Genomic DNA, 21,566 nt, shown 5'->3' on the forward strand with positions numbered 1-21,566 from the left:
ACCCATGTGTGCGTGCAGTGTCCCCAGCCAGGCGGCTCCCCTCTCGCCTGGCCACTCGGGCTTCAGGGAACTTGTGTTAGCGCTCGGCTCCACTGGGCCTCCACGCCCCAGGCAAACGCAACGCTCCATCCTCTGGTCTCTTCTAAATGCTCGAAAGAGTCGTGACCCTTTTGGGGTAAAATACAAGGATATTCACTGCTGTATTATTTCTAACAGCAGAAAGTGGGAAACCCTCCAAATGTCCGTAGGGCTGCTTGTGGCATTATGCTGAACCATAGGAAATTGCTGTTTTTATGGGTCCAGAATGGTCAGATAGATAGCATTAATTTCATGACTCAACCTGACACATCTACGTAATGCAAAACTCTGTAACAGTTTCAGGCATTTATGTGAGAAGTGGGAAGCTGGCTGTTAAGTGCACGAGGCAGGCAGGTGGCTCGGCCATGCCCAGTGTGACACGGGTGTGTATCACACGTATGTGCTGGTCATGCAGAGACCGTCACTGCGTGTGAAGAGCAGGAAAGCTGGTGGGGGGGGGGTGATTGGATCACAAAGGACTAATTTTCTAAATCATGCATTTTATAATACTTGAAGTTTTTGAAATGAGCATTTATTTCATAATTTTTTTAAATTTACTTTTTAAAGTCACATTTTGTAATACTTGAATTTTTACATGTACTGTATAATCACAAAAGCAATAAAGATTTTTAAAAAATAGACACGTCAAAAAAGTTTGCCCTCATTGAGAATGACGAAAATGAGGAAAAAAATGAGTCAATGACTTTTAAGAAGCTGACCCAAATCATTCTGTCTTAGTCACTGAAATATACACACATTTTAGAAGGTGCCAGTTTTGTGTGGGATTTGAGAAGTGCTGTCTCAGTTCACGGCACTGATCTAGTCTGATGGGAAGTGGGGACGTGGGAGAGGCTGGACGCCCCGGAGCGTGGTGGGTCCCGTCTGTGCAGTAAGGAGGCCGGACCAGGCCCAGCGGCCCCCACCCCGTCCCTCCAGCTCCGCGGCTGCCTGTCCAGGGCAGGGCTGCCTGCTCTCTGCTGCTGGAGTGGGCCTGTTACAACCTCTTCGTGACATGTTTCTGAAGGGCAACTCAGCAGAGTTGTCATAAGGACCCCTTCCTTCCCCCGCCCCCGGCCCCTGGTTGCTCAGGGCTGCCCGGGCACCAGGCCTCCCCAAGAGCCGACTGGTCAGGGCTTCAGCCGCCCACATCATGCCGCCTTGGTGCAACTGCCGGGAGAGGCGTCCAGAAGCTTGTGCCGGTCTCTCCTGGACTTGGCCCCGTGCACCTTTTGCCTCTGCTAATTTTAATCGGGGTGACCAAGAGTGCAACAGCTTTCCCGAGTCCTGTGAGCTCTGAGAACTGTCGTGCCTGAGGCCGGTCCTAGGTCCCCTGCACAGACGTGCGCAAGGAAGCGGGATGAGCGGTCGATGGCAGTCGACAGAGTCGCAGGAATGCTCGCAGGACGCACCCCACACCCCTACTGCTCTGGCACCGGTAGGTCATTTTGTGAAGATTCACGTAGAAAGTGTTTCTAAAAATCTGCATGTGTCACACGGCCTGGCCTGCGGGTCGGGTGTTCATCATTTCAAACGCTGGCAGAACACATCCTCGGGGTACTCCCAATTAGAGCAATTTTAACACGCGTTTTAATACGCTTTTTGAAACTTTATTTCGTCCCCAGGGCCTGATCTGCATTCCATCTGTCTTGCTCATGTCACCCTGGGCTGGCCTCACGAAGTGTTTTCTTTGCGCTGTCCTTGCACGTGTGAGCACAGAACAGGTTCCCCAGATGCGCCGCCACGGTCCCAGCCGCCTCTTTACGGGGACACCCGGTGTTTTCTTTTGGTAATGTCTCACTCTCGGGAGTAACCATCAGGGACACGGACTTGCCCACCCTGGCCACCGTCGACACCCAGCAGGTTCCACCGGGCCTTCCCTGCGCTCAACGTGAGCCTCCAGTTGCCACTGGAAACCACAGAGCTGCAACCTGGTGGAGCCAGCTGGTGCCGGGGAGGCGGGTGGGCGGGACGATGGCCCACCACACTGTCCGTCATCAGTTAGAAAAAGGCCTGGAACACGCGGGGAGCTTCCTGCGGTTTAGCTCAGCAACCTGGGTGGCTGGGGAGGAACCTCTCCGGGTTCCATGCGGACCGCAAGCCAGCGGGGCTCAGGCATCCAGGAGTGAGGTTTACATTTCGCATCTTGGTGGGAACATGCCGACGCATCTGTCCTGCAAGTGGGCTGTGATTCAGGTCGATGCTTCTCCCGGGAGCCAGTGTAGGGGAAAGACAAAATCCCCTGAAATCTGAGGCAGCTCGACCCCACTAATCCGAGTGCCGTGATGAACAGTCATTCCTGCAGAACCTCAGGTTGTAAATTACTCTCCCTGGACGCTGCCCAAAGGCCTCAGAAGCAACATCATCACGTTACTAAAGTAGTCTGTTGACCAGTAAATCACAGAATGATTCAGAGCAGGGGACGGTCACAGCTGCTGATGGGACAATGACCACACTGAAGCAGAGAGTGACTGTGGGGACAGGTGATTCCAGGCGGCACTTTGGGTCCATCAGGGACAGTGGGAAACCTTACAGGGCACTTCAACTATATTTTGCCCCCAAATGATGTTATGTAAGAAACTTCCGTGGTTCACAGGACATTTTAGGGGGAGGGAAGTCTAACGGCTGTTGTAACTAAACCAGAAGTGTTTGCTAGCTCAGCAACAGTAGGACCGCTGCTCACTCGTGAAAATCCAGCACGGCCCTCTGGAACTGCAGGCAGCTCTCCTCCTGTGCCTGTCACCCGGGGACCAGGCTCCCTCTTGGACGCTCTCCTAGTCCCCGGCCTTGGTGTCCTCTGCCAGCAGCTGGTGACAGGAAGGGGCAGCGGACAAGCAGGCCCACATTCCTCTCCGGAGCCCACTGGCAAGAATGTGTCACCAGGCGCTCCTTGAGACAGGGGGAGTGGCAGTGTAGCTCTGGCAGGGCAGCTGCACTGGGTAACACTGCACCACGGAGGAGAGCGCGGTGTCGCTGGATGCTTGGTCCCCACACCACACAGGGTGAGGAATGTGCCAAACACCTACCATCTCAGAAATCCCACAGCCTCACAAGCGGAGGGGCCGTGTCCCTTCCAGCTCACAGCCCTGCGCTCTCAGCTCTTGGCGCTGGTTAATGGGTACAAAGCTGAGCCAGCCTCGCACGTGTTAAGACAGGACAGGATCTGTTTTCTCCACTTGGCTGTCCAGCATTTTAGAAAGGAATATGGCTCTAGGGACATAAGCCTTCTTTAAAAATATTTTCAAAATATATTTTATTTATTTTCCATATGGATTTTGCTGAACGTCCAAGGTAAACGTGAGCTTCATATACAGAAATAAAGGAGAGTTCTTTAAGAACTGGGATTGAATCAGTCACAAGACTGATCAAATTTTGATTATGGAAAATAAACTTGCACGTTATCAAAGCTAAGCTTAAGAGTTTCCTTTATAGAGATATCTCTCGTTTACGAGAGAAGTTAGCTGGAACCACCACCACGTGGGTACAGATGGGAGAAGATGCATCACCGCGGAAACAGTAGCTTTGCACGCAAAGGTCTTTTAGTTCACGTGCGCCAGTCTCCCCGCGGGTGCGTGGCGTTGTGCGCTGCTGACCTTTGTGGGTCAGTTCTGAATTCTGATTAGAAGCGTGGACTCTTGGAGATAGGTTTGGTATAAACGTCTAACGTGCTGAACTGGGAAGCGGTCAACGGTACTGACGTGCTGAGGATCAGCGTGTGCGTCTCACCCTCTATGTGTCTGCGCCGTCGGCATCATCGTCATCGTCGTCTTTGGCTCTGAAATGCATTTTCCTGAATTCGCGTCTGCTCATCGAAGGGCAGGATGACGATGCGGGCGGGAGGTCCTTGGAGGGAAGAGAACACCTGCTTCAGGCACGGGTTGCCCAGCACGGGCACCCGTCTCCGGGCTCTGGTCCCCCCATCGTGGGAGCGTGCTCCCCACCGGCGTGATGGAGGGAGAGAGGAAAGACTCTGGGTTCAAAGCAAAAGCAAGCCCGGCAAATGCGGGGGAACCGCCCAGGGAGCCACAAACCCCGGCCACGACTTCACACCCCGCAGCAGGGTCCAGACTCACGTCGGCCAGCCCGCCCACACCCGCGCTCGCTATGGCAACGGTTCTCAGCTCCGTGCGGGGGATGCCCCACATCAGCAACCGTTTTGTCCTCTCCTCCCGGGTTAGAGCTCTTACTGCGTTTGATCTGCACCGGCGGCACTCACACGTGTGAACTGGGGCCGTGAGCAGGCGTGCGGTCTGCTGGGGGCTGCCTGCCCAGGGGAGAGGCCGCGGGCGTTACCTGCATGAGCTCGACGTTTCCGAAGAAGCGGCTCACTGGCATCGGCTGGTTGCTGTCGTCGTCGAGAAGGACGCTGTTGTCCATCTGCAGCGGAGGCGTGTGGCTCTGCTCCGGGTCCGCCGCCGCCCCGTCCCTCTCGGGGCAGCCACCGTCGGACTCTCCTCCCGCGGGGGCCCCGCATCTCGGCGGGGGCGGCCTGTCCTCAGTCTCCGCGGGGCAGGCGTCACTCATGGCCCCACAGTGCCCCCGGGGGAGTCCTGCGGTCCCCTGAGGAGCGGAGCCGCTGGCTTCCTTTCCTGGAAGCCTGGCCCTGTCCTCGGCCGATGCCAGAGGCTCGCGTTTACCCGGGGTCTCGGGGGGCGCTGTGGGCGCAGCGGTGCTGTCACTCTGGGGGATGGCTTTCTGGAATTCTGACTTCACAAGATGACCTTTGTCGTACTTGAACTTCTTGGACGTTCGCCTGTCGGTGGCTTTGTGTGATGAGGAAGGCTGTCAGGAGAGAAAATGCAAGGGAAGACCAGACACGCTGAAGGTCACGAAGCAGATGGCAAATAATTAACAAGCCTCAACCCCAGAGGCTGGCAATCCTGCTTACAGCAAACGACGTCACTGCTGGAGCCACAACTTATAGGACAGGGTCCTTCCATTGTCTGCTGCCAAAGGGGCGGAGTGCAGACTGACGCTGTCCCCCGAGGGGTGCCCTGACATGTAAAATGATGACCCCAGACCCAGCTTCCATTCGTTTCTGCTGGGCTGTGAGCTCTGAGGAGGCAGGACTCTCTGTTCCATGGCAGGAGCGGGCGCTCAACAGGGCCGTGAACTTGACTCGGCGCAGCTCTAACAAGCGGCGCCCCAGGAGGGAAACCAGGCCAGTTGCTGCTGCGAAACCAAGTCCAGCCAGACCGCCGGGCTGCGGCTCAAGGGAGCAGCTCCGGAAGCCGGGACCACCGGGCCACCATGGCTGCAGACACGGGGTCCCCTGCCTCCCCGCCTGCCCTTCGGGGTGAGCAGCATGGCCTGTGCCAGCGTCACTCAGGCTGCCCAGCAGGGGCCGCTGAGCCCACAGCTCTCGGTGGGTGGGGCGCACGGGCACCGAGGGCGGGTCCTCCTCTGATGGTGACAGCGCCGTGACCTCGCCTCTGGGCTGTTCGCCACACTCAAAAGGCTTTCTAACATGACACGTTTCGTGGAAAGGTGGACACTCAGTCCAGTCCTGTCTCCGAGGGGCTGAGGCTCACCTGACATGCCGTCCGGGCAGACGTGGCGACGCGGGCTTCCTGGGCCGAGGCCGATGTGGCCAAGCAGCTCCGGGCTCGGAGGCGCGCCGACGACCGCACTCCACCTGCCAGCTGGGCCAGACCAGAGGCTGGTCAGAGACCCCGAAGATGGCCCCTCCCACCCCCATGTTTTTATCGACCATGGAAAGACAGACACCGTGGCCTTTTTTTGTTTTTTTTTGGCTGTGCCGTGTGGCTTGTGGGATCTTAGTTCCCCAACCAGGGGTTGAACCCGGGCCCTCACAGTGACAGCGCCGAGTCCTAACCACTGGACCGCCAGGGAAGTCCCGACACCGTGGCCTGAATGTGCGCACCTGCACAAAGCTGGGTGGAAGGTGCTGATCCCCCATTTCCATGATCCGGGAAGCGTGCATACTCTGTCCCTACCTCCCGTGTTTTTAGAACCTCCATTTGTGAGTAAATAGATGTTCAGTTAACTGCAGGTGTTTAGAATAAGCAGCCTGTATCCTTGCTCAGAAGGTTCTTGATAAAAGGTGAAAAAGCAAAAGCTGCCCCCGCCCAAACCCTCTCTTTGAAATCACAGGGGAGCCTAATCCCCTCAGCTTAAAGGAGCTCTAGCTGCTGTCGGACAGGCCTCGCTCAGCACTAACAAACCAGCCCACCGCCATCTCACGTGGAATGCAAAGGAAAGTCTTCCAGTGACAAGAAAGGAATTAATTAAAACAATGAAACTTACAATCATCTTATTTAGGAATAATTTTAGGTTTTCAGAAAAGCAGCAGAGGTGGGAAGGGAGTTCCTGCCCGTGCCTCCCTCAGCTTGCCTGCAGCCAACAACCTGCTGCATCTGTCAAATCTAAGCTCAGCATTGACGCGACAATTCACCAATTCACGAAACTGGGGCTTCATTTGCATTTCACCTGCCTCTCCACTGACTGCTCTCTCTGTTCCGGAATGGGGGCCACAGACACTTAGAAAATAATACATTAAAGTGCAAGTGAGAACTTGAAAGTGAGAGAGGTGGGTGATAGGGAGGAGGGCGTAGCGGAGGGCAAGCCTGACAGCCGTTGTCACAGTGGCCAAGACCTGGGGGATGAGGACGGGGCCGGATGGGGGGGCAACATGCCCAAAAGTGGAGAAAAGAGATCCACAGCGAGAACAAGGCACTCCAAGCCAGGCAGGACCCGCTGATGTGGATGCCCCAGGGCTGGGCTTCGCTCAAAGAGCCCAGGCAGCAGTGTGGGCGGTCATACCCACGGAACTAAGCCTAAGAGGTTACAGAATATCTCGTGTGGGGACGGCACCGCACCACCCAGTCTCCCTGGAGCTCTACTGCTGCCATGGTCGGGAACAGACATTCTTCGCCCCGGAAAGCCACGGACTATCCTCTCCTTCCCGTTACAGTCCGACTCCAGACGTTTCGATGCCGGGTCGTGCCAGGCTCCCTCGTGACAGCGGCCACCATCCCTGAGTGTCAACACACAGGCGCTGTGCTCGTGCCGAGCGGCTTTAAAAGGAGCAGCACCCCACTGCAGATGGGGACGACTCGGGAGAGGACCCTGCCGAGGTCACACGAAGTGATGATGTCTGGCTTCAGAGCCCCTCCCCCTGCTCGGTCACCAGAGCCACCCGCATGGAAGCCTCGGCTGCTTGCAGAGGGACTGAGCAGAGAGCCTGCCGTCCGGCTCTGGGCTGTGTGCCGTGCAGGCCCTCTGCCGGCAGCAGGGCGCTTCTAGACGCTTTGTACTGTAGCCCTTAAAATCTCGGGGTGCCACAGCTCCATGGGTGGGCTTGTCACCCCTCAGCTTTCTGGGCCCCTCTGCAGAGGTGAAGTCGGTGAGGGTCTGGCTGAGGCCCAGGAGCTGTGGTTACAGGCACCTGAGCAGGCCACCTGCCATCCTCACTAGATTTGCGAGAGTCAACTCCAGTGGCATTTGGCTTTAGTTTACTCGTGGGTAAAACTACCTCTAAGGCCCTTGCTCCAACATGTCAAGAATCAATTACATTTTTTTCTAACTTGGAGAACCATTGCTCTTCAGTTAGGCAAACTGGTTGCTTCCACGTAAACAATCCCTAAATGAAAAAGTCCCCATCATTGAGGACTTCCTCCTTCCAAGCAGACTAGTTAAAGACTAAAAGGGCTGGAAGAGATCAACAAAACAGCCAAGAGGTGCTCCACTAACCCTCCCCCAGTGAAACTGGTGAAGAGTATTAAAAACAACCATTTAAAACCTTTGCAAATGGTCCTATAAGCAAAGAGCAAAATGAAGAAACAGGTATTCTGGTGTCCCAACTCCAAGCGGCCAAGGTCAGCACACAGGACACCCTCCCCCCGCTCCCAGGCAGAGGGCTTTCTTCCCAGGGAAGCAGGACGGCAGCATTTCTCATTCTGCCCTCACCCCACCTGTTGTGAGGCTAAGTCTCCAGCAAGCACGGTTGAGAGGAGGGGCTCCCTTCTGCCGAGGCCCCACTCGTGGAACAGAGGTTCCTGCCTGGGCAGGGCACTAAGGAGACTGGGGCGCCATCACCCTCGCCCCTCCTAGTGAGGCAGTGGTTCCAAGGCCAGGAGAGGCAAGTCCAGGGGATCTCAGGCTGCTGCCCCCCTTCCCTCCCCTGAGCACTCAGCTCTGAGAGCAGGGGTGTCACACAGAGAAGCCTGTCACTGTCCCCAGCTGGGGAGCCCTGGCTCAGATTCTGCCTGGAGAAGAGGCAGGCATCAAAACAAAGGGCTCTTAATCTCTTCCGACTTCATTTACAACAGAGTGTGGAGAAGTTCATGCCTAAGGGGTCCTCAAGAACAGTGGAAGCTGTGATGAAAGGCAGATGGGAGAAAAATCAAGATAAAGTGTAGGCATACAGTCTTCAGGAGAGAGCCAGGGAAAAACACAGCAGGAGGAGCCCTCCTGGGATCAGAACAAACATCAAACACTGATCTTAGAAACTACTCCTTCAAAGAAGCCAGAATGCGATTGGATTCCTTTGTAGAAAATTTATGCTCCAGGTCATCGCTGAAAACGACTGAGCAATCAGCTGGCAACTAGCGAAGTTCAAGAGCTGGGTGTGGGGACTTCCCTGGTGGCGCAGTGGTTAAGAATCCACCTGCCAACGCAGGGGACACGGGTTCGAGTCCGGGAATATCCCCCGTGCCGCGGAGCAACTAAGCCCGTGTGCCACAGGTACTGAGCCTGTGCTCTAGAGCCCGCGAGCCACAACTACTGAGCCCGCGAGCCACAACTACCGAAGCCCACGTACCTAGAGCCCATGCTCCGCAACAAGAGAAGCCACTGCAATGAGAAGCCCGCGCACCGCAAAGAAGAGTAGCCCCCGCTCGCCGCAACTAGAGAGAGCCCGCGCACAGCAACGAAGACCCAACGCAGCCAAAAAAAAAAAAAAGAGCTGGTGTGGTCAGAGAAAGAGGAAGAGAGCCCCCCTGAAACCAGGGAGACCCAGGTGACTGTGGGCACACCCAGCACTGCCCCTGAGGAGCACCATCACAGCTTCAGCTGGGGGAAGGGAAACAGACTCCACTAGAATCCACCCCATCACTAAACAAATAAAAAGAACATTAACAGTAAAAAGCCTCAGGGTGGGGGTGGGAGACCAGTACCCAGAGCTGCTACAATATATTATCTAACATGTCCGGTTTTCAACAAAAAATTATGAAACATGCAAAGAAACAGGAAAGCAGACCCACACACTAGAATAAAAGCAGGCAACAGAAACTGCCTGTGAGAGCGATCAGATGTTGGGTTTATCAGAAAAGGACTTCAAAGTAGCCATTATAAACGTGTTCAAGAACTAAGAGAGATCATGATCAAAGAAAGATTTGATGACATCACATCAAATAGAGATTATCAATAAAAAGATAGAAATTATAAAAAAGAACCAAATGGGAATTCAGGAGTTGAAAATTACAATAGCTGAAGTAAAAAATTCACTGGCAGGGGTGGGGGTGTGCTCAAGAGTAGATATGAACTGGCAGAAGAAAGAATAAGTGAACTTGAAGATAGACTGCTAGATTACACAAGCTGAAGAACAGAGAGAAATAAGAACAGAGAAGAATGAAGAGCGCCCCAGAGACATGGTGGAGACTATTAAGTGCAGCAACATACGTGTAATCGGAGTACCAGCAAGAAAGGAGAGAGAGAGGGGCAGAAAAAATATTTGAAGAAATAATGGCTGAAAACTTCCCAAATTTACTGAAAAACAACAATGCACAAAACAGCAATCTCTGTTTCTTTTTCTTTTTTTTCTTTTTGGCTGCGCCATGCGGCATGCGGGATTAGTTCCCCAACCAGGGATTGAACCCACGCCCCCTATAGTGGAAGCACAGAACCCTAACCACTGGACCGCCAGGGAATTCCCCAAACCCAGCAATCTCAAAGAACTGAACTTCAAGTAGGATAACTGCAAAGGGATCTATAAGCAGATGCAACACTGTTTAAGTGCTGAAAGTCAAAGACAAGGGGAAAGTCTTGGAAGCAGCAAGAGGAAAATGACTCCTTAGGACAAGGGAGCCCAACAAATAAACTGCTGATTTAGCAGAAACAATGGACGCCAGACCACAGTGGGTATATTCAAACAGATTCAAAGTTCTCAAACAAAAAAACTGTCAACCAAGAATACTATATCCAGCAAAACTATCCTTCAAAAGTGAAGGCAAAATAGACACTTCCAGATAAACAAAAACTGAGAGCACTTGTTCCTGCAGACTCCTCTTACAAGAAATACTAGAGGAAGTTCTTTGGGTTGGAAGCAGGTGACCCCAGACGATAATTCAAATCCACAGAAAAAAGGGCACCAGTAAAGGTAATTACGTCCTCACGAGACAGTTTACGTGCATATTATTTCCTTCCCTTAGGTGATTTAAAAGACAGTCGCGTACACGTATGCGGTATAGGCAGCAATGCCCGTTAACAGCACAAAGGAGGTGCGTGGCAGCAAGGCTGTACTGGGCTAAGGAAATGACCACGGCTGGTAAAGTAATCATGACAGTGTACTATCGGGTTTGTAACATTAAATATTTACCACCACCAGAAAAGTGCGTTAAGGGAACAGAGTGCGTTAAGGGAACAGAGCTACGTAGGGGTAACATTTGTGTATCTCTCTGGAACTAAGCTAGTTCAATCTGAAACGGATTCTGCTAAGTTACAATGTACACGGTAAGACCTAGAGCAACTCCTGGGGGAAAAAAATAAAGGGTGAAAAAAAAATCAGTAAATTAAAACCCTACATTAGAACCAAACAGAAGTGTGAGGAAAGCCAAAAGTAAAACACGTGAACCCAACTACGTCAGTGACGCGCTAAACAATCCCTCAACAGGCAGAGACGTCAGACTGGGAAAGCGCAACCACGTGGGTCTTCAGGAGACACACTTTCGGGTCAAAGGTACCCCAGGTGCGGCTCCCAACCCCCGGAGGGCCCCCTCCCCAGGCAGGGGCGCATCCTGTCCCGGGCCCTCGCCCTGGTTCACACCGCCCGCCGGCTACCAGTGTCAGGAACTGGCGCCCCTCCATCCTCTCCACCCTCCTGGGTGGACCCCTCGTCAAGTTCCCGCACTTGGGCTGGCTGACCCCGGGCTCGGTTACCGGCAGCAGAGGCACGCGAACCCCGGACTGGGCAGCGTCAGAGCACCAGGGGTCCAGACCAGCTCCGGAGAGGGAGCCCCCCCCATCCCAGGACCTGATCTGGGAGCCCCCTTCCCAGGAGCGTGGCCTCGGAGCTCCCCTAGCCCTGGGGCGTGGTATGGGGGGGGGGGGGTGCCCTTCCAAGGGCGTGGCCTGGGAGACCCCCTTCCCGCGGACGTGGTCGGGAAGGGGGACGTCCGCTTCCAAGGGCGTGACCTGGGAGCTCCCTTCCGGGTGTCGAGAGCCAGGCAGAGGTCCCCCACCTCCGCCCGAGGCGTCCCGTGGCTCCCCCTCAGCTCCCAGAAAATTGGCGGCAGGACCCCCCGCCGCAGCACCCGCCCGGCCTCCGCCCCCTCACCTTCCGGCTCCTCATGAGTGTGAGCGGCGCGTTGCCGCCCCCAACCCCGTCGCCAAGCCCCAACGCCCGGCCTAACGCTTTCCAGCAGAGCAGCGACCCGGCCGCCCTCGGCTCGCGTCGCGGCGTCTGACGTCACCAGAATGCTGGCCAATCACAGCCTGGCGTCTCTAGGCATGTGACCCAACAAAGTCGCCGTTTTACGTAGCTGGCGGGTCGGACGGCAGTGTTGCGAGGAAAATCTCCCTTGGTGTTTCTGCGGCCGCCATGTTTAAGCGGGTCGGTGGCCATGTTTAAGAGGGGCTCCTCCCTTGATGGCTGTGCGGCCGCCATGTTTAAGCGGGGCGGCGCCCATGTTTATGAGGGGCTCTTCCCTTGACGGCTCTGCGGCCGCCACGTTTAAGCGGGGCGGCGGCCATGTTCGTGAGGGGCCTCCGTTGCAGTCCCCGGCCACGCGCGTGGAGGCGGGCTGGGAGGGCCTGCGCGGCGGTCTCTTCCGCCCCGGTCCGGCAGGCGATTTTCCCGGGCACCGGCCTTGGCTTCTGGGCCCCGGGAGCGGTGCTGGAGTCCCTGGAGGTGGGCGCGCGAGGCCGTTCCCCGCCCTGGCCGCACTGCCCACCGATGCAGTGCTGGGTGGGCCGGGCCCGGGGCTGCACGGCGAACCCGGCCCGCGGGGGAACGGACGGGGCGTCTCCCGCCGCGAGCTCCGGGGGCGGCCGCCCTCGGGTGGATCCCCCGCGCTGGCCCGCACCTCGTCTCAGGCACGTGCGTCGGCGCCACAGGACCGAGGTCCACGGACGAGGCTGAAGCCCTCCCGGTGCTCGGGGCTCCGGGGCCGGGGCCGCAGGACCCTTTCGGGCCGGGGGGACACCAGCCTCCGTTCCCGCGGTGGCCCCCCCTCCCGGAACCACCCTCTTTCTCATCAGGGACGCAGGGACCATGCGCTCTTCACAAATAAACGACAGTGCTGTTTCCTTTTGTTATTACTGTTTTTTTTTTTTTTTTAACAGATGAGAACATTTAAATCAGGCAGTTTTGTCAATTACGTTTTAAAATTAGAGTATAAAGGTTGAAATGTGTATCGCTTGAGGGTCCCTCCGCGCGTTCCCTGGCAGAGGCGTGATTCACCGTCTCTTCCAAAGGCTTCATGGTCTCTGCTCTGACGGAATGACTCCCTCGAAGCCTGGAAATACAGCCTGGAAATACAGTCGATGCCTCTTTTCAGTGCATAAAAAATGTGGGTCCTTCGGGGTCCCGCCAGAGCGCTATGCAGACTCTCTTCTCTAGACACGCGTCCGTAGGTAATTAGGGATGCACGTGGGGTTTTGCTTTTTGGCAGTGCATGAAAACACGTGCAGTCCTAGGGTACACACGCATACATGGGCACGTGCACACGCACGCACTGCACGTGCACGTGCATACATGTGCATGCACAGGCAAACACCAGCACAAGCTCACCTACCTGGCTATCCTATCCATCTTCCTTCCCAGTCCCATGCTTTTCACCGGGTTGTTCCCCATGGTACACACCTAAGGGAAAAGACAAGTGTGGACTGGCAGGAAATCCTTTTGAAGGGGAAACTAACACAATCACTGTCAGCTGTTAAGAAAAAAAGCAAAGTGATATGGGTGTTAAATACCTAACCTGTCCCATTTTCACTGAAGTCGGTTTCATAATAAGCTGGGTTCAGTGATTTTATTTTGGACTCCTTAAGAGCTCTGAGTTCTCATTAACTAGGGTCTGATCGCCACAAGCCAGTTTTGGGCTCCATGGTGGTTTATGGTTAATGTCAACTGAGATACACACTGCACTGCTTGAGCGTGTCCTACTGTGGCCGGATCATCTCAGTGTCATCCCGAGTTTAACGTCCCAAAGGAGCTCTTGATCTCTTGTCACAGATATGCTCTGCTCCCCCCTCACTGCTCCCCCACCTCCAGTTTACATAAGCGGTATTTCCAGCCGCCCAGCTGCTCAGGCCTGGCCCCCAGGGCCATCCTTGACAGCCAGGGCACGCTCACTGCCCATGTCCCATCAGCGACCACCCCTGGTCCCCCTTCCCCTCTTGCCGGTGCTGCCCCTGGCAGTCAGGGTGGTCGTTGATCAGTGGTGACCCACCCCACGGCTAACGCTCTTCAGCACTTCCTCACCGCTTCTAGGACGGAGAGCAACAGTCCTAATACGACCTGCACAGCCCAGCACGGTGCCTGGCACAATGGCTAAATGAATGATGGTCGAATGAATGCCCAGAAAGCCCTGCGAGGTTGCCCACCGCTGCCCCTCGTCCGGACTCATCTGGCCCTGCCACCCCCTCCCCTCCCCCTCTGCTGTGCTCCCCGCTCCCCTCTCAGCCCCCACCCTGCATGCACTATTCCCTCCGCCTGGAAAACCTGCCCCCCAGCCCCCCACCCATTTTGCCTGACAAGTTCATTCTACAAACCTCAATGCAGCTTCAATTTCATGTCCTGGTGCGGGGGGGGGCATTACCAGATGTTCCCCCCAAACCCCCAAATTCAGCCTGTCAGTTGTTTTCTGGCATCCTGTACTCTTCCCCCAGGGCGTGGAGCCAGCTGGCTCTCCTATCCCCTCTCTCCTGGAGCACCGCAAAGCATCCCTTCACTCGCTCCCTCCATGTGTCTGCTGAGCTGTCATGGCCGTGCTGAGCTGGGCCTGGGGTCCCAGTGGTGGTGAGCTCATGCCAGTCCTGCCTTTGTAGTGCTTTAGCCCCACAGGGGGATGGGCGTTGCTGGAATAATCACATGAGGATCAATCAATCTGCACTGGTGGTAAGAGCCACAGGGGAGAAGCCATAGCACCTGGGGTGTCAGACCCACTCAGGGGAATCAGATAAGGCTCTTTGGACAGTGGAAGTGGATCAGGAGTCACCTCTTCTCTCCAGGACCCAAGCCCCTTTCAGGCTCCCCAGGAGGAAGCAGGCAGGAGCCCCTGCCTGGGCAGACGGTCGCCCCTCCTGATGCAGCGGGAGGTCCTGCCCTGGTGGAGCAGCCGTGCTTGGATTCTCCGCTCTGCACACCTCCCAAGCCACCGTGTCGGGACGCGATCCATCCTGGAGGGCACACAGAGGACATGGAACCAAAATCACGCCTCTGCACATCCCTCTGGGTTCCTCGGCGCCCTTTGTCTCTCTTTCTCTTCCTGAACGGCTGTACCCCCTGCCCTTCTGGGGTTAGGGGCCCAGAGAGGGGCATCCCCATGATGGCAGGACGTTGGTTCTCGTTGGCGGTTGGTCCCCCACGTGGATTGCAAGCTCCCTGAAGGCGGGCACTGTGTTCTGCTCAGAACCCTGTCCTAGAACCCAGCCAAGTGTCTGGGACATGCAGGCGGGGGCTCGGGAAGCACTGCTTGAAAGAAGGATGGTGGTGATGACACATAGGAAGAAACTGAAGATGGAAGATTCTGAGGAAACTTTGTATTCCTCAGAATGCAAAGGCTACCTTCGTAGCTCACCTCTCCTGCCTGACTCGGCTGGGTAGTCACAACCCTACAGCCGTGCAGCCGTCGAATTCCTCTCGTGAGTCAATCCCACGCAAATTTGCCAAGGTCCTAGCAGGAGCCAGGCGTCTTCAGGACCCAGAGGTCGACAAGGAAGTGCAGGCTCAGAGCCCTGTAGGGCACACGAGAGGCACACAGAGCTCCTGTGACCCAGAGAAAGTGCCAAGAAGTTCCAAAGGGCCACTGGTGTTGAGCAGGAAACAGTCTCTGTGGAAGGAGATTGGTCAGGGAAGGCTTTCTGGAGGAGGTGGTGCTGGCCTTGGGCTTTAAACAGATGTGAAGTGTCAACACCGAGGTGGAGGAGAAGCAGGTAGAGGGAATTTGTGCGCTGACATCTGTTGGTGGGTGGGAGCCCAGGGCCGCCCTTCGCAGAATCTCACCAGTGGTTAAACATCAGTGCGGTTTCCGTAGGCTGCTTTGCAGGCTAATCAAATAGTCTGTGACATTAAAACATTTGAGAACAATAGGTCATTTTCTGCTTCAAATCTCCTACAACCTGCTGGGAAGAGGGGCCAACTGTGGGTCTATGAGACAGGCTCACGTTTCAGCAAATTCACGATCAGCAGAAAGACCTGTGTGAGGGAGCTCTCCTCAAGCGCACGGCTGTTCCCACCTCCTCTTTGCCTCCTTGGCAGGAGACTTGGAGGCGGCCTCATTCAGAATTTCTTGATCTTGTTTTTCCTCGTTCACTTGGCTTTCCATTCTGGGCTTCTGTCTTGTATGTGCAATTAATCTTGTGTGTGTGTGTGTGTGTGTGTGTGTGTGTGTGTGTTCTAAAAAATCTAACTGTGCTTCTGTTTTTATTGATAGCAACTCCAAATCGTTTTGGGCAGTAGTCAGGATGTAAATGTATACGAAGCAAAATCCTCATAAAGCCTTCACGTTCCACTGACATTGGACAGGTAGAAATTCACCAGAATCAGCCAGGAATGGTCTCCCGACGCCTTCTGGCTGCGCTGTACCTGTCATCATTATCCATTCGTTTCATTCATCGAACATTTATAGAGCTCTGTGTGTGTACTGCGCTTCATCACCGTAAGAAATATTGCAGCCATATCACACAACTCGGCTGACAGCTGGAAGGGGGGCTCCCTCAAGGTAGGGGCTTGGGATCTGGGGGACCCACAGATGTTTACTTGAAGCCAATGGAGAAATAGTGCCAGGCAGTTGAACTTTGGGAACTGCTGTGGTCCCCGTTTGCCCTGAAAACACAAGGAACACACTCTGCTTGGGTATTAAGGGAACCCCAGTCAGAATGGAACGTTCAGGACATAATCCTGGCATAGAAGCTCCGAGTGGTTGGCAGTGTCGGGACAAAGCTACTCCCCGGGTGGGGACATCGCAGTGATCTGTGTCCTTTAAATGAAAACCCAGGGATTTGCAGAGCCTGGAAAAGGCTAAATTTCCAGCGAGATGGAGAAAATGCCATTTTATGAGGACCTTTGGGCTGGCAGCAAGAAAGACCCAAAGAAGAAAAGCTCTATTCTGAGAGCTCCTGGGCCCCGGGCTGGGGTGGGGTGGTGGAAATTAGCTTATGATCCTATTAACGTGGAGCGAGGCTCAGGCCGTGGAGAGAAGGTGTAAATTAGTCTCTCGCAGCAGGTTTACTTCTGCCTTCACTCACAAGCGCTAGCGTCTTCCATGGCCCTCTCGGCTCCTTTGGCTAAAGGTCCGTGACACGTTATGGACGGCCGCCAAAGACGTGAATTTGCCGGTAAATGTGGCATCGTTAACTCGGTGCTTCGTCCCTCTGAGGCCGTGTGGTGGCCCGCGGGCTGAGCGTGGGGACCATACCCTCTTCAGGCTCTGAGTTCCGGGCACTGCCTGCATCTGAGCCCAAGCATCACAGGACCCTGCCACCCCCATGGGGGGAAGGCCACCCGGGAGAGGGCATGACGGTGGCTCTGCTGGTTCTCACGGACGTCACTGTTGGATGCAGAGTCAATTAGCGCTGGGAACAATTGACCTCGAGTCTAGGTCCATCCCTCCCGGGGCCTTGCGGGGCTAATCACCAGATCCCAGATCCACTGAGTTTCACCTGGGCTGCAGAGACGTTTCAAGGTGCTGCCCTCCTCCCCCGCTGTCGAGAAAGGTGATGAAGGCCCTCTGGGGGTGGGGGGCAGCAAGGCGGTGGGAGGGCTGACGTGGCAGACGGGAAGCACGGGAAGGCTGGAGTGCCCACCCGCCCGCCCACCTGGGAGATCACAACGAGCTTAGCTTTCCTTCCAGACACCTTTCAACCACCTGAAAGACTTGAAAGCCATGAATATGCAGTTTTGCTCTCAGAGATGTGGGACAGGGAGATTTTGCACCAGCAGCATTTGCTTGGAAACAAGGCAAGGTCGGAGGACCCCTGTCTGTTTCCCCGTCCCATGTGGCAGGCGGCTGGCTCAGAGAGGGAGAAAGGTACTCGATAGGGGAGGTGGTTAATTCACAAAAACAAAACCTGCGGGAGTCCGCAGGTGAGCCGGGGTCCTAAGGGATGCTGGAAGGGCCCCTACCCCCCATCGGTGAGTGGCGTCTGCCCTGATCTGCCAGCACAAGGAGCAGAATGACAAAACGGCCGGCCTCTGCCTGCAGTGGCTGGCTTCTCTGCCCACAGGAATCCCTGTGTCCTTGAAGGGCATCTGCCTCCTCGCATCCCCACGCTGGCATCCCCGTCATGCTGCTTCCTAAGAATGCAGAATAGATTCAGGTCAGTGCGTTTTGAGGCAGCTAAATGCTGGATAGATGTCACCGTACGCAGATTTAAGTGGCACAGCCAGGGTCACCTGTGGTCCCTTCCCAGCAGCTAACAGATGTGAGCTAATGTCGTGGACGTAACCTTGCTCTCAGGGGGGTGCCTCGCCAAGGCTGGCTGGCTACCTTGTCGTCTGTGGCCTCACCTGTCTCGCTCAGGTGTGGGCTCCCCTCCTGCCTTGCTCCAGCCTTCTTTTCAGTCTGGGCACAAAACGGGAAGCAGAACCCGCTTTGTTATCCGGTCTCCACACACATCTCTCAGTTTGTGGGGTGTTGGCTCGTGCACAGGGAGGAGCTCACAGGTTTGTGCCTTATTGAGGCTTTCATGACCGAGTCATCTGGAAATCTCGGACAGTTTCAAGCTAATGCAGTTGGCATGAGCTTAGAGGTGAAAAGGTGGGGATGATCTTTTCCATTGGATTTGCCAGTCCCAGGATCTCTGACTTCAGTATTCCGGAAGACAGATTTATACCAGAGCAGGGGCTGGGGACAGATACTCATTCTCTCCCTCTCTCTTACACACACACACACACACACACACACGCACACATGGGAGCACGTCCTAGAGAGTTCAGACCAACTACAAAGTTAAAGGACACAAGACCTCATTCAGTTGCAAGTTGGGGATCCCCAGGACCACCCTCAGAGTTACTAATTCTCTGGAAGGACTCACAGATCTCATGAGAGCTGTTATCCTCACGATTACGGTTTCTTGCAGGGAAAGGATGCAGACCAAGATCAACCAGGGGAGGAGACGCCCAGGCAGAGTCCCAGGAAAGTGCCCAAAGCGGAGTCCTCTCCCCGTGGAGTCGGGAGGGGACTCACCGTCTCCATGCTGACGTGTGATAACACACCTCACCGTCTCCGTGCTGACGTGTGATAACACACCTCACCGTCTCCATGCTGACGTGTGATAACACACCTCACCGTCTCCGTGCTGACGTGTGATAACACACGTGGACGACTGCCAGCCAGGGAGGCTCTCCTGAGCCTCAGTGTCCCATGCCTCCATGACAGAGGCATGATTGATGATCGATCAATTGATTATTGATTGATGATTGATTTCCCACATCATTGGTCTCAGTCTCCACTGATACCCATGACCCCCACCTTAAATCACAAGGTTGGTCCTTCTGGCCTAGCCTTGAGCCTTCCAGGGAAGGCTGTCTCCTACCCTACATCACATTATTGGCCCATTCAGTGTGACCAGAGTTCCCCAGGAAAGCAAAGACACTCCTATCAGGCTGGACATCTTAGGGGGGCACTGCCCGGAAGTGGGAAACAAAGGCCAGATTAAATTCCCTAACACACACAGGCAGGGGGGAAAATGAAATAAAATGGTGCTCTGTGGGTCTATAACTCCTCCTTTCATAGGCTGGTTGGAAATCTCTTATCTCTTTTTTCCTGATTTCTGTTGAATTCCCTGGAACTAATGCCTATTGTATGTACCTGATTACAAAGGAAAGGGTTTTATAGAACATTTTTCCTCTCAGGAAAAAAAGAGGCACCCTGCCCTTTTCTCAGTGAGAGAGAAATGCTTTTTTGAATAATTTTTAAATTTACTAACGTTTTTTTTGATGCTGTTCCTTCGCGGATGCACTCTCCCAGCGGAGAGGCACGCGGACAACGATGTTTTAATATTGTGTTGCTCCGGAGGGTGGCTGGCGACGGCCCAGGCGTCGAGGTACTGCGGTGACTCGTAAGACAACTCCCGTCATCTCGCCGTGACCACGAAAATGGGACCCCAGGCCGCCTAGCACAGCCTCGTCCCTCCCCAAGACCACGGGGACCGAAGCGAGGCTCCTCTCTCTGGCCCGACCCAGAATGACCCCGGCTGCTCTTCCAGACCAGAGGCCAGCCTTCCCTGCCTGACGAGAAGTTAATTATCCGTATCCCCAAAGAGATGTTGTCGTCTGCTGTTCATTTTCTGCCTGGAGTTTTAAAAAATAATGTATTTTAAGGTCAGTAAAGTTTTGATGGTTCCATGCACGGTGGCACCTGAGTCAGTGGTTACATTATGCATCAGGCACAGGGCAGAGCGCTGTGTCCAAGCGGTGATCTTTTCCACTTGAGATTCTCAGCGATTGCTTTTTAAGCTTTGCTGCCAGGATGCTCAGAGTCAGGACCGCTGACTCTTGGAAATAGCAGTGCTGCAGCTCAGGCCCTGTGGTCCAGACCGGGAATGCCCATCTACCTCCCAAGCCTTCCTGCTTGGGCGGCTTTTATGCTGCAGACACTGAACCGCGGGGTCGGCGTGAAGAGCCCTGCCGAGACTGGGGCTGGGGCTGGGGCTAGAGGTGCTGGGCGGAGCTGGGGGCCGAGCGGGCGCCGAGGTCTGGCCCTGGATCCTGGGGAGGTCTTGTGAGGATGGCAGGGATGCAGAATGTGCAGGCATCAGGAGGGGCCTGGTGCCCCAGCTCTGCACACTCGGTCCCCCCAGATTCTGACCTGCATGAGGGCCTTAACTTTGCAGAGAATATGTGTCCACATGGAAAGGCAGCTGACACCGGGGGGGACATGCCAGGAAAGGAGCGGGGTCCCTAGCAGGTCCCCTGAAATCATTGGGTGAATAACCAAGTCGTGGTGACATTGGGGGTGTTCCGGCGTCTGAGCCCCATGCTGATGGGACAGGCCTGGTGAGGCTCTCAAATGTTTCGAGCACCTCCGTGGGTGCCTGGCCGGCTCTAAGCCTCTTCCATGGATTACCCCCCTCTTCTGACACCACCACGAGATAGGTTCTCACGTGGCCCCATTTACACCTGGAAACTGAGGCCTGGAGACGGGGTGTGACTTGCCCAAGACCACAGAGCAAGGAGGTGGTAGGTCAGGATCTGGACCTGGATGCCCCCAGTTCACCACCACCTGGGGCTCCGCAGGGGAGGGGCCCTGACCCCAGGGAGGGGCTGGGTGCTGAGCACGAGGTGGAGGAGGGAGGGCCGCTGGGAGCCGCCCGGGGCCTCCTCACCCACCAGGTCTGGTGTCTTGGGTCCTCGACACCAGGGGGCAGGATGACACAGGGAACGGAGGCGGTAGCTCCCAGCTGGTCCTGCTCTCAGGAGGGTGGAGGGCGCAGGTGGGGCAAAGTGGCTCTTTTTCTGACGACCTTCAGAACCCTCTGGTGGGCCAGAGGCAGGGCGATCAGCAGCTACTGCTTCAGAAATCGTGCATTTTTGGCCTCTCAGGCTCCCAGCACCTTGGCAAATGCCAGCGAGTGAAATCAGTGAGTTAAAAATGAACTAGGGAGATGTGGCAGCTGCTTTCAGCACGGGGCTGTCAGGAGAGGAGCTGGTCCGCCGGGCGGCACCTGCAAGGACACCCGTGCCACCGCTTCCCCTCTGGTCTGGAGATGACGTGGATTCCCCTGGGGTCCCCGCAGGTTCTGTGCCAGGTGGGGTTTTCCTGGTGAAGCGGGTGCCGTTTTCCTGTTGCCTGGAGTTTTGCCTCTGGCCCAGGGCTGGCTCAGCCGCTCTCTCTCCCCTTTGCTGGTCTTTTTTTTTCCTTATACTTTTTTTAAATTGAAGTATAGTTGCTTTACAATGTTGTGTTAGTTTCAGGTGTACAGCACAGTGATTCAGTTATACATACATATATCTATTCTTTTTCAGATTCTTTTCGCATTATAGGTTATTACAGAATATTGAGTAGAGTTCCCTGTGCTGTACAGTAGGTCCTTGTTTATCTGTTTTATATATAGTAGTGTGTGTATGTTCATCCCAACCTCCTAATTTA

At 55.1% G+C, this 21,566-nt stretch overlaps 1 protein-coding gene across 1 annotated transcript; it reads right to left on the bottom strand.

Moving 5' to 3' along the window:
- Window positions 1–3,313: 3,313 nt before the first annotated feature.
- C1H1orf174 (chromosome 1 C1orf174 homolog) lies at window positions 3,314–11,749 on the bottom strand. Its single transcript, XM_059904921.1, has 4 exons — window positions 11,591–11,749; window positions 5,607–5,717; window positions 4,369–4,857; window positions 3,314–3,918 (listed from the first exon to the last, which is right to left on the bottom strand). The coding sequence occupies exons 1-4, from the start codon at window positions 11,603–11,605 to the stop codon at window positions 3,805–3,807; spliced, it is 729 nt and encodes a 242-aa protein (XP_059760904.1). The 5' UTR covers window positions 11,606–11,749; the 3' UTR covers window positions 3,314–3,804.
- Window positions 11,750–21,566: the final 9,817 nt, after the last annotated feature.

This window comes from Balaenoptera ricei, chromosome 1 (assembly GCF_028023285.1).
Source record: "Balaenoptera ricei isolate mBalRic1 chromosome 1, mBalRic1.hap2, whole genome shotgun sequence".
Lineage (NCBI taxonomy): Eukaryota > Metazoa > Chordata > Mammalia > Artiodactyla > Balaenopteridae > Balaenoptera > Balaenoptera ricei.

What these genes read in the sequence shown, in the direction of transcription:
- C1H1orf174 (XM_059904921.1), bottom strand. An exon ending in CTGCCCGGACGGCATGTCAG is followed by an intron (nt 4,858 to 5,606) that starts GTGAGCCTCAGC and finishes CTCTCCTGACAG; the next exon opens with CCTTCCTCATCACACAAAGC. An exon ending in GAAACGTCGAGCTCATGCAG is followed by an intron (nt 3,919 to 4,368) that starts GTAACGCCCGCG and finishes CTTCCCTCCAAG; the next exon opens with GACCTCCCGCCCGCATCGTC.